The 12,118-nt window shown below is 51.0% G+C and overlaps 1 protein-coding gene across 2 annotated transcripts; it reads left to right on the top strand.

Annotated features, from left to right (window-relative positions):
* The first annotated feature begins 207 nt into the window (after positions 1-207).
* LOC122005231 (protein SOSEKI 5-like) lies at positions 208-1,889 on the top strand. 2 transcript variants are annotated; one of them, XM_042560188.1, is made up of 4 exons: positions 208-534; positions 616-685; positions 758-1,462; positions 1,684-1,889. In XM_042560188.1, the coding sequence occupies exons 1-3, from the start codon at positions 342-344 to the stop codon at positions 1,440-1,442; spliced, it is 948 nt and encodes a 315-aa protein (XP_042416122.1). In that variant the 5' UTR covers positions 208-341; the 3' UTR covers positions 1,443-1,462; positions 1,684-1,889. The 2 variants fall into 2 exon arrangements, with proteins under 2 accessions (XP_042416122.1, XP_042416121.1); XM_042560187.1 differs by having other exon boundaries at positions 210-534; positions 1,678-1,889.
* The last annotated feature ends 10,229 nt before the right edge of the window (positions 1,890-12,118 follow it).

The raw sequence follows: 12,118 nt of genomic DNA, 5'->3' as shown, positions 1-12,118 counted from the left end.
TATTAATTGATGGAGATGAATTTCATCAATTAATCAGATGAGATCCATCTCTATTAATTAATTAATTTATATAATCCATTTTTTAATATAAATTACGATCCAAAGATCTCGCTCGTCATTTTACAGTGTGTACCTTTGCGCGGGAAAGACGCCCATTTTACAGTGTGCCCGAGCGAGTAGCGCAAACTTGTCTCTTTTGCTGTCATCTCTCCTGTCCTGTCTTCTGCTGCTGTCCAACAAGACGTACGCTGTCCATTCGCCTCCTGCTTCTGCACATACCACGCGCCTCTCTCTCTCTCTCTCTCTCCGTTTCCACTCTGCGACTCAAATCGGGAACGAAAATGTCCGGCGGGCCTTTCTCCCGCGGGAGGCCATGGAGGGACCGCGAGACGAGCCCCGAGAGGAACAAGGTGTGGAAGGAGCCCAAGCCCAGCAAGGTCCCCGTCGTCTACTACCTCTCTCGCGATGGCCACTTGGAGCACCCCCACTTCATGGAGGTCGCCCTCTCCTCCTCCGACGGCCTCTACCTCCGAGGTGTCCCTAAACCCTAAACCTCTGGTTTCTTTAATCTCTCTTTTTATTCTTACTTTGACGCCGAACTTTGTTGTTTCGCAGACGTAATCGATCGTCTCGACCTCCTTAGAGGCGAGGGAATGGCCGATTTGTACTCTTGGTCTTCCAAAAGGTTGCGTTCGTTTGATTTCTTCTTAGGGAGTTAGGGTTGCCTTTCTTTATGTTTGATTTGGGATGCGCGCAGGAGCTACAAGAACGGATTTGTGTGGCAAGATCTCTCTGAGGACGATCTGATCCGTCCGGCGCACGGCTACGAGTACGTCCTCAAGGGGTCCGAGCTTCTCCGACCCGTTTCCTTGTTGAGATCCCACGAGAAAAGCTCCTTTGGGGCTCGGGAGCCGCTGCTCCGCTTTCCCAAATTGTCGCATGATGAGAGCCGAAGAAACAGGGCGCCTTGGAGCTCCTCCGGCCTGAGTGAGTACAGGGTCTATAAGACAGACATGGAGGCCTCCTCCGCGACCAAGGCGGCGGACGCGTCGACGCAGACGGAGGACTGGAGAAGCAGGAGGCGGTCCGATCGAGCGGACACACCTGTGACGGAGGCAGTGGATCCCGCGACCACCGAGTTGGAGCGGAAGGAGATCTCGCCGCCCCCGTCGTCGTCGACGAGCACGGAGATTATCTCGACGGAGAATGAGAATCAGGCGGTTGTTAGCTACGCCGGTGAGCGGACGCGAGCGTCGGCGGCGCTGATACACCTCCTCTCCTGCGGCTCGGTGACGACCAGGGACCACGATGGCAGGTCGGCGCTGAGCCACGCGAGGACGCGTGGAGGGTGCGATTCGGGCCGCGCAAAAGAAACGGACGGGTCGATGGAGGACAGTGAGTCTGTTAGGATGAGGCTACAGGAAAGACTGGAGCTCCACTAGAATTCTGCTGCTTCTTTCAGGTAAAGACTGCTTTTGACTCCTCGTGATACGTTCAGGGGAATTTTGACTGTGTTTGAGTCTAATTGAAAAAAATAAAATAAAATAAAATAAAATAAAATAAAATAAAGGGTCATAATCTCCTCTTAAGATAAAACACATAAAAAAGATACTTAAAACTATGTTTCTACATTGTCTTTCTATCGATCTTGATTAAATTCAATCTTCCCTTCCTCAGCCTCAGCCTCAGCCTCAGCCTCAGCCATGTTTGTGCACGTCTCCTTCTGGGAGCAGTTATAGGAGTCGTTAAGAATGCGAGTCCCATTGGCGATCCAGAACAGTGTTTTCTGTGTGTATTTTGCTTGCGGACCGTATACAACAGTAGATTTGTCATTCCAACGTAGCTATGTAACAAGGATGGTGAAATGATATATTCTGATGAATATTACATCGACCTTATATTTTGATTGATATAAGGAAACTATGCAGGATTTTATCTCTATATAGTGGGTTAACAATTGAATTTGTAGAAATTAAGAGAAGAAGAAAATTAATAATTTTAAAATTGATATAGAGTATAAAGTCTTATAAAATTAAGTTAAGAAATTTTAAATTCTATAAAAAAAGTTATAAACAAATAAATATATAATTTAACATCTCTCCTCAAACTTACGATTCTACAGCTAGAAGCATTGAGAGTTTGTCAAATAGGAAATGAAAACGTGAAACGGAATGTGTCTTGGTAAACATATCAGCAATCTGTATCTTTGAAGGAACAAAAGATAATGTGATGGTGCCAATTTGAAGATGATGACCAGTAATGTGATAATCAATTTCAATATGTTTCGTTCGCTCATGAAAAATTGAATTATGTGTAATTTGAATAACACTCTGATTATCACAATATAACGGAGTATGTTGATGAAGAGAAACACTTATATAAGTAAGCAACCAATGCAACTAAACTATCTCACATGTAGTTGAGGTCATGACACGATACTCAGCTTCTGTGGAAGATCTATAAATAACATCTTGCTTTTTACTCTTCCAAGAAATGAGGGAATCACCAAGAAAAATACAGAAGCCAGTGGTAGATTTGCGATCCGTAGGATTACCGGGCCAATCCGCATTAGAGTATACACGCAGCTCAAGAAATGAAGTAGAAAGAAATAAAAGGCTTTGAAATTGAGTGCCTCGAAGATACCTGAGAATACGAAGAATAGCAGCCCAATGAACTGTAGTTGGTGCAACGATAAATTGATTAACCACATGAACAACATACGCAATATCTGGACGAGTCACTATAAGATAAACCAAGCTTCCAACAATAGTTCTGTACAACTAAGATCCGATAAAGGTGAGCCATCAAATGAAGAATATAGAGCATTAGTCTCAATAGGAGTATCAACAACTCTATTATCAGTAAGACGAGTATGCTTAAACAGATTAGATATGTACTTTGACTGAGATAAAAGATAACTTTTCGGGGAATAAACAACCTCAATGCCCAGAAAGTAGCGTAGTATATCCAAGTCTTTAATTGAAAAACAATGAGCCAATTCAGACTTCAAGAAAACAATTCCATCAGAATCATCACCAGTAATAATCATGTCATCAACATATAATGATAAAAAAATACGACTTGCACTCGTACATCTGAAAAATAATGCCGAATCATAATTGTTGGAATATATACTTGATCCTGTCCGAATTGCTGAATCAACGGACGCTGGGCACGTGGCGCTCTCCTAGTCGCTGATGTAGATCTTCGACCGGTCGTACGGTGCTCCGGCGAACCTGCAAAGAAGTCGGGCCGGAAGGGGTTCTCGGCGACGACCCTCCGACGCTCAAGTCAGGCAAGTGGACAGCAAAGAAGTGTCTCAGAATATCCGAGAATGCGTATCTCCGGCGAAGTGTGAGGCTCCTTATATAGAGCTGTGAAGGGGCTCACGCACACATACCGAGGTGAATACGTGTCCTCAGCCCATACCTCAGTATGGGCTTGTCAGAAGAGCTTACCTGACATCATACTGCTACAGTCCGGGCACATCTCTGATGGGACAGCGAAATCCTCTGTCGTAAAATCCTGCGTATGGCCTGGTCGTTGAACAATACCACTGTCAGAAGATGTTACCTTGTCCTTTTGTCTCTTCTTACTCCATGCCGAGCGCCCGTCCGGTCGGCAATCCCTCGCGTCCGGCCGGTTGTATGTGCTGGTCCGCTCGGGAGATTCCCGGTCGTGTGCTCTGTGGACTGTTCGCAGTGTTGCTACTTTATGTTCTTTGGCCGAGCAGGCTACCCGCTCGGCCATACGACCCTGTTCAACATGAGCGTCGGAACCCCGACTCCCCGCCGGGTGCCCTTGCTTCCGTTTAGACCCCGGTCGACCGGTCGGTCCACCCTTGTCCGGTCGGCCATTTAACCTTTTGACTTCCACGTGGCGTTGACTCCCCGGAACGGGGGTCCCCTGTTCTTACCACCGGATCACTTGCCTCTCCTTCAAGTCTAGTCGAAGGAGGCAATTAGTCCGACTGACTGGACAATCAGTTGAGCCGAGCGGCGTCCTGAAACTACCATCCGCTCGGAAGCAAGGGGGCAGCTAAAACGCCAGTCAACGCCAACATTCCCCAGCATCTCTTCGAAGTTTCCGCCAATCTCCATTATTAAGGTCGAGCACGCGCTCATTAAATGCGTTCCAGTGGATGAATGCAACGTGGCGGTGCTGCCGTCATTGTACGGCTGCGGCGTGGTGTTCTGATGGGATCGAGACGGTTCGAAATGAACGGCGCGATGCGTGCTCCGATTCTCGCGACCTGGATCCAACGGTGGAGGCCGCTCGGACTCTACCCTATAAAGCCTTCTCTTCTTTCCTTCGCCTCACTTCTGCTGTCGCGTGCCTCCCGCTTCTTCCTTCTCAGCACTCCGGCGATCCTGTTCTTCTGCTTTCCGACGATCTCCGGCGTTCTTCCTTGGATCCTCCTGTTCTCCTTCTTTCCCTCTTTGGTTCCCGGCGTTTTCTTTGCATTTCTTTCCCAAGTTTCCGTCCTCGGGGTACTGTTTCGTTGCCATCTTCTTTTTACCCTTTTTTTTTTGCCTTTTTTGATTCCGTCCGTTCGGACAATGTCCCATTCCTCTCCGTCCCAAGACCAAACCCTCGACCCATGGTACACTACCATGGAGTCGTGCTTCGATCGGCGCGACGCCGATGTTCTGATTAATAGTTTTGACATCCCCTCCGACCTTGAAATCATCCTACCCACAGATTCCGCTCGGCCACACAAACCGCCGCGCGGAGCTTTTTGTGTCTTCCGCGACCATTTTACAGCCGGTCTGCGATTTCCGATCCAACCCTTCTTTGTAGAAGTTTGCAACTTTTTCGGCATTCCGCTCAGAAGCCTAGTCCCCAATACCTTCCGCCTCCTATGCGGCATTGTCGTCCTTTTCAAGATCCATAACATTCCCCTCCGACCGGAGGTCTTCTATTACTTCTATTACCCTAAACAGTCCGAGCCGAGCACTTACATGTTTCAGGCTCGACCCGGCTTAGTTTTCTTCAATAAACTTCCTTCTTCCAATAAGCATTGGAAAGAGTTCTACTTTTATATTCGCCTTCCTGAGCGGGCTTTCTTCCTAACCCAATGGCAGGTTGGAAATCCTCTCTCCCCAGAACTCAAAAGATTCAAGATCCGGCCGGATTATCTTCACGCCACCAACATGCTTGCCGGTCGGCGAGTCGACATCAACAAATTCCTTCCAGAAGGGGTTATGTACATATTCGGGCTGAGTCCGATCAGAACACCCCTCCTGAGCGGCTTCGGTAAGAATTTTACTTGTACATTTACCTTGCTTGCTAACTGATTTTTTCCTTTTTCCTTTGTAGCGAATATTGTCATGAAGTCGGTGATGGCTGGTATTCTGAAGAGGAAGGCGGCGGCACTTGAAGCCGCGGCGGCCAAAGAAATGGAGACGCTCGGCATCGAGCCGGCCGGCTCGCATGAAGGGGAGAGCGGGACTCATGAAGAGTCGGCCGCTCAGGCCTCTCATCAGAATGTGGCAAGAGGAGCCACCCCCAGCGGAGGACCAACTGTCCAAGAGGAAGGCTCCGCTCGGGAGGAAGAGCACCCTCGACAAAAGAAGCGCCGAGTGGAGACTCCCCTTCGATCGGCTACTTTCACGGTCCAGTCGGCCGAACGGGCCACCGCATTTGCTCGTGGCAAAGCTCCACAGGTCGAGGCGATTTCGTCCGATCGGATACCATCGCATTTGGACGCGTCGGCAGACCCTCTTGAGGCCGTTCCAGTCAGCGTCCTTCCGCCCGCTCCCCGCCGAGTCCAGCGTTCAACCATTTTATCCCAATTTTTGGCGCCGACCTCCGATCCTCTCCCATCCTCCGCTCGGACGACCCCCGGTCACGACCGCACTGTTAGGGTCACCCTGCATCTCCCCACCGAGGAGCTTCTACCCGAGTCCGAGCGGCCCACTGCGCCTGAGCACACTATCACCCTGAAGGGGCCCCTAGCCGAGATGTGGGCCGACGCTCGGGCGCGCGTCGCGCTGATCCCCCTTCGCAATTTGGCCAACAGCCACATGCAAGAGGCCACAGGGGGTAAGTTAGAAAAGAAGTTTTTTATGCATTCTTTCCGGTCGGCCACTAACAACTTCTTTTTTCTTTTTTGTCAGAGATGAGTGGAGGAGATAGCTGTCTCCAACCGCCTGGCGATGGTGGACGAAGAATTGAGGCTACTGAAGGCTGCAGGCGATCTGTCCGGCTCCCAAGGCCCTTCGTACACCGATCTGCAGAAGGAGCTGAAGAAGGCTCAGGATTTACTGGAGGCCGAGCAGAAGAAGACAGCCGATCAGGCTCACACATTGGCCGAGCTTGAGCGCGTGAATAAATCTCTGGATCGCAAGATAAGCCTGGCGACTGAGCGGAAGAACACGGCTATCTCCGATCTGGAGAAAAAGAATGTCGAGGCTCGGGGCTTGGAGCAGAAAGTTAAAGAGCTGACGGACCAACTGGCCGACGAGAAGGTGGCCCGCTCGGCAGAGGCGGATAAGCAAAAGGAGGAGCTTAAAACTCTGCAGGAGTCCCTTGCTGTCTCCCAAGCGACCTTTAAAGAATATCAAGAGGCCGAGCCAAGCCGGGTCGCCGCCCTGAGACAGAATTACATCCGCTCGCCCGAATTTTCAGAGAAAGTTTGCGAGCGGATGTACTTTGTCTTTGATCTGGCTATGACCGCCACCACAACATATCTGAAGTCCAAGGGTCTCCTTCCCGACTCTGCTCTCATCCCGGCCGCAGATCAAGTGGCGCTCCTCGACAACATCCCGAAGGATCTTTATGATTATTTAGAATAAAAGCTTAAATGTAATCTGGCCGCTCGGCAAAAAACTATCACCTTTTGTAATTCGGCCGTTCGGCCTTACTTTATTTAATGCTATCCTTTCTTGCTTTTTCTTTTGCTAATCAATACGCATGCCGTCTGCTCGCCTCTTATCACACCTCTCGTGTGTTCGAAAGGGATTTTTACGAAGTATTTTACGTAACTTTTTTGCTCGGCCGAATATGTCCTGCTTCGATAGAAGAGGTTGTTTGCTGGATGTTGATGAAGTACCTTTGGATACTTGGCCGATCGACTAAACGACTCACGCGCGAAACCTCTTTATTGAATTCGTCCGACCGGAGGGTTTATAAACGCTGGTTCGTCTCTCGATTTTTAACGTCGGAGCTCGACGGTCTTCCGGCCGGAGGGTTTATAGACGCCGGTTCGTCTCTCGATTTTTAACGTCAGAGCTCGACGGTCTTCCGGCCGGAGGGTTTATAGACGCCGGTTCGTCTCTCGATTTTTAACGTCGGAGCTCGACGGTCTTCCGGCCGGAGGGTTTATAGACGCCGGTTCGTCTCTCGATTTTTAACGTCGGAGCTCGACGGTCTGCCGCTCGGAGGGTTTATACACGCCGGTTCGTCTCTCGATTTTAACGTCGGAGCTCGGCGGTTTTCCGGTCGGAGGTTTATAGACGCGGTTCGTCTCTCGATTTTTAACGTCGGGCTCGGTTTTTCGGGAGGGTTTATAGACGCCGGTTCGTCTCTCGATTTTTAACGTCGGAGCTCGACGGTCTTCCGCTCGGAGGGTTTATAGTCGCCGGCTCGACTCTCGATTTTTAACGTCGGAGCTCGACGGTCTTCCGGCCGAAGGATTTATAGACGCCGGTTCGTCTCTCGATTTTTAACGTCGGAGCTCGACGGTCTTCCGCTCGGAGGGTTTATAGTCGCCGGCTCGACTCTCGATTTTTAACGTCGGAGCTCGACGGTCTTCCGCTCGGAGGGTTTATAGTCGCCGGCTCGACTCTCGATTTTTAACGTCGGAGCTCGACGGTCTTCCGGCCGGAGGGTTTATAGACGCCGGTTCGTCGGAGCTCGACGGTCTTCCGGCCGGAGGGTTTATAGACACCGGTTCGTCTCTCGATTTTTAACGTCGGAGCTCGACGGTCTTCCGGTCGGAGGGTTTATAGACGTCGGTTCGTCTCTCGATTTTTAACGTCGGAGCTCGACGGCCTTAAGGCTAATTTTAACACTGTCGTTCGGCGAAGCTATTTGCCCTCCTTTTATCATTTCTGCTTCCTGCATTACAAGGACATAGGCGACCAAAACATATGTAAAATTACATCAGCGCACCTCTCACCCAGCTCGGTACGGCTAGAGATGATTCACGCTCCATGGTCGATCTAGCTGCCGTCCGTCTTCATCCTCCAAATAATAAGCACCCGAGCGGAGCTTTTCGATGACTTTGAAGGGGCCCGCCCAAGGAGCCTCCAGTTTGCCGACGTCGCCGACTGGCTTTACTTTCTTCCAGACAAGATTGCCAACTTGGAATGATCTAGGGATCACGCGCCGGTTGTAGTTCTGCTTCATTCTTTGCCGGTACGCCATCAGTCGGACGGACGCCTTGGCTCGCTCCTCGTCGACCAAATCCAGCTCCATGTTCCTCCGCTCGGCGTTATCATCATCATAATTCTGGATCCGGACGGACTCGACACCAACTTCAACCGGGATCACCGCTTCGCCGCCATACACCAAATGGAATGGAGTGACGCCCGTTCCTTCCTTTGGGGTCGTGCGGATAGCCCATAAGACGCCTGGCAGCTCGTCCACCCAGCTTCCTCCCATGTGGTCGAGCCGAGCCCGAAAAATGCGAAGAATCTCCCGATTGGCTACTTCCGCTTGGTCGTTGCTCTGGGGATACACCACGGAAGTAAAGTGTTGCTCGATGCCATAACTTTCGCACCATTCTTCGAGCTGCTTCCCTACGAACTGTCGTCCGTTATCAGATACGAGCCGGCGAGGGATGCCAAACCGACAGATTATATGTTGCCAGATAAACTTCTTGACCATCTGCTCGGTGATCTTGGCTAGCGGCTCAGCCTCCACCCATTTGGAAAAATAGTCGACCGCCACTAGTAGAAATTTCCGCTGCCCGGTCGCCATAGGAAACGGACCCACAATATCCATTCCCCATTGGTCGAACGGACAGGACATGGTAGCTGCTTTCATTTCCTCCGCCGGTCGGTGGGAGAAGTTGTGATACTTTTGGCAGGAAAGGCACGTCGCTACGGTCCGAGCGGCGTCTGCTTGCAGGGTTTGCCAAAAGTATCCGGCCAGCAGGATCTTCTTAGCCAGTGATCGTCCGCCCGGATGCCCTCCGCACGATCCTTGATGCACTTCTTGGAGGATGTACGGCACGTCTTCCGAGCTCACGCATTTCAAAAGCGGGCGGGAGAAAGCCTTCTTGTAGAGTTGATCTCCAATGAGTGTGAACCGACCGGCTCTCCTCCTCAATAGCTGGGCTTCATCCTGATCGGACGGTGTAGCACCCGAGCGGAGAAACTCCATGATGGGTGTCCTCCAATCGCTCGGAAACGCGAGGCCTTCCATCCGGTCGACGTGCGCCACCAAAGATACTTGTTCAATTGGCTGCTGGATGACGACTGGGGATATTGAACTTGCGAGTTTGGCTAACTCATCTGCTGCCTGATTCTCCGCTCGGGGTATCTTCTGGATGATAACCTCTCTAAAGTTGGTCTTGAGTTTTTCAAAGGCTTCTGCGTGGAGTTTGAGCCGAGCGTTGTTAATCTCAAAAGTGCCTGAGAGTTGCTGAGCGGCCAATTGGGAGTCTAAATGGATTGTCACCCGACCGACCCCTACATGCCGGGCCGCCTGCAAGCCGGCTATGAGGGCTTCATACTCCGCTTCATTGTTTGTGGCCCTGTAGTCCAGCCTGATGGATAGATGCATCCGTTCTTCTTGTGGAGAGAGTAATAACACGCCAATTCCGCTCCCGAGCTGAGTGGACGATCCATCCACAAATATTTTCCACACAGCTTCGGGCTTTGGCTTCTGTACTTTTGTGACAAAATCTGCCAAGGACTGCGCCTTTATCGCCGAACGGGGTTGATATTGAATGTCGAATTCGCTCAGCTCCGCGGTTCATTTGATGAGTCGTCCGGACGCCTCTGGGTTCAACAGCACTCTTCCCAAAGGGCTATTCGTCTGGACGATGATGGTATGCGCCAAGAAATAGGGGCGAAGTCTTCGAGCAGCGAGGACCAAAGCAAAAGCCATCTTCTCGAGCCCAGTGTAGCGAGATTCAGCGTCTTATAAAATATGGCTTAAGAAATACCCGGGCTCTTTTCCGCTCGCCATCACTAATGCCAAGCCCACTGCTTACTCAGTTGAAGATAGATAGATACAAAGTGGCTCACCCACAGCTGGCTTGGCTAGCACAGGCAGAGAGTTCAAGTACGTCTTCAGCTCTTCGAACGCCCGATCGCATTCCTCATCCCAATGGAACTTGGTAGCTTTGCGCAAGATTTTGAAAAACGGGAGACTCCGATCGGCCGTCTTCGAGATGAATCTGGACAATGCTATTATCCGACCGGTCAAGCGCTGTACTTCCCTCAGATTTCTTGGAGGCGGCATATCTTGTAATGCTTTCACCTTGCTGGGATTTGCCTCGATGCCCCGCTCGGTCACTATGTAGCCCAAGAAACGCCCGCCTTTTGCTCCGAACAGATACTTCTGAGGGTTCAGCTTAACTCCATATTTCCGCAGCGTTCGGAAAGTCTTTTCCATGTCTTCAAAGAGATCGGCCGCTCGGACGGACTTGATGAGAATATCGTCCACGTATACTTCCAGATTTCGCCTGATCTGCTCCTTGAACACTTTGTTCATCAAGCGCTGGTAAGTTGCTCCCGCGTTCTTCAGTCCGAACGACATCACATTGTAGCAGTAAGTGTCGTCGGCTGTAACGAAGCTGACCTTCTCTTGATCCTCTCGGGCGAGCGGCACTTGATGGTAGCCCTGATAAGCGTCAAGCATGCATATCAACTCGCAGCCGGCTGTGGAGTCCACCAGTTGATCGATCCGGGGCAGAGGATAAAAATCCTTCGGGCACGCTTTGTTGAGATCCCGGAAATCGATGCACACTCTCCACTTGTTGCCCGGCTTGGAGACTAGTACCACGTTCGCCAGCCAGCTCGGGAACTGGACCTCGCGTATGTGGCCGGCTTCCAAGAGCTTCTCGACTTCTGCTCGGATTATGACATTTTGTTCGGCGCTGATGTCCCTCTTCCTTTGCTTCACCGGCCAAGCGTCCGGTCGGACGTGGAGTTCGTGCTGCGCTATACTCGGCGAAATTCTGGGCAGCTCATGCGTCGACCAAACGAAGACATCACAGTTTCTCTCGAGGCATTTGATCACTTCCTCTTTCTAGCTTGCCTCCAGATCGGCAGCAATGAATGTGGTGGCCTCCGATCGGGTCGGGTGAATATGCACTTCCTCTTTGTCTTCATAAACCAAAGAGGGGGGTTTTCGGTTATAGCGTTCACCTCGATCCGTGGCGTCTTCCGAGCGGAATTTAGTTTGGCTCGGACTATCTCGACGTAGCATCGCCGAGCCGCCAGTTGATCTCCTCGTACTTCTCCCACTTTATCTTCCACTGGGAACTTGATTTTCTGGTGGAAGGTGGAGACGGCCGCTTAGAACTCGCTGAGCGCCGGTCGCCCCAGGATAACGTTGTATGCTGAGGGAGAGTCGACCACGACGAAGTTTGCAGTCCGCGTCCATCTGAGCGGCTCCTCTCCCACAGAAATGGCCAGCCGGATCTGTCCGACCGGCAGAACTTCATTGCCCGTAAACCCGTAGAGGGGGGTTGTCATGGGCAGTAGCTCGGCTCGATTAATTTGCAATTGGTCGAAGGCCTTTTTGAATATAATATTGACCGAGCTTCCTGTATCAATGAAAACACGGTGAATAGTGTAGTTAGCTATTACCGCTTTGATGAGGAGAGCGTCGTCATGCGGCACTTCGACTCCCTCTAAGTCCCTGGGCCCGAAACTGATTTTGGGTCCGCTCGCCCGTTCTTGGTTGCAGCCGACAGCATGGATCTGAAGCTGCCTGACGCTTGCCTTCCTTGCTCTGTTGGAGTCTCCTCCAGTCGGCCCGCCAGCTATAATGTTGATTTCGCCTCGGGAACTGTTGTTTCTATTTTCTTCTTCCCGAGCGGACGATCTAGGCCGCTCTCTAGACATCCGGGGATTCTCACGCCTCGGAGTATGATGCCGCTCGGGAGTCTGTCTTTGCCGCCTGTCGGGTATCATCCGATCGGCGTCACGAGGTCTCT

Source organism: Zingiber officinale, chromosome 7B (genome assembly GCF_018446385.1).
Source record: "Zingiber officinale cultivar Zhangliang chromosome 7B, Zo_v1.1, whole genome shotgun sequence".
Classification (NCBI taxonomy): domain Eukaryota; kingdom Viridiplantae; phylum Streptophyta; class Magnoliopsida; order Zingiberales; family Zingiberaceae; genus Zingiber; species Zingiber officinale.
The sequence above is the reverse complement of the archived record's forward strand: the minus strand, read 5'-3'. Positions and strand labels throughout refer to the sequence as shown.

Coding starts and splice junctions, on each gene's coding strand:
- LOC122005231 (XM_042560188.1), top strand. CDS start 342: ATGTCCGGCGGGCCTTTCTCCCGCGGGAGGCCATGGAGGGACCGCGAG. Junction 535..615: donor CGACGGCCTCTACCTCCGAG/GTGTCCCTAAAC, acceptor GTTGTTTCGCAG/ACGTAATCGATCGTCTCGAC. Junction 686..757: donor TACTCTTGGTCTTCCAAAAG/GTTGCGTTCGTT, acceptor GGATGCGCGCAG/GAGCTACAAGAACGGATTTG.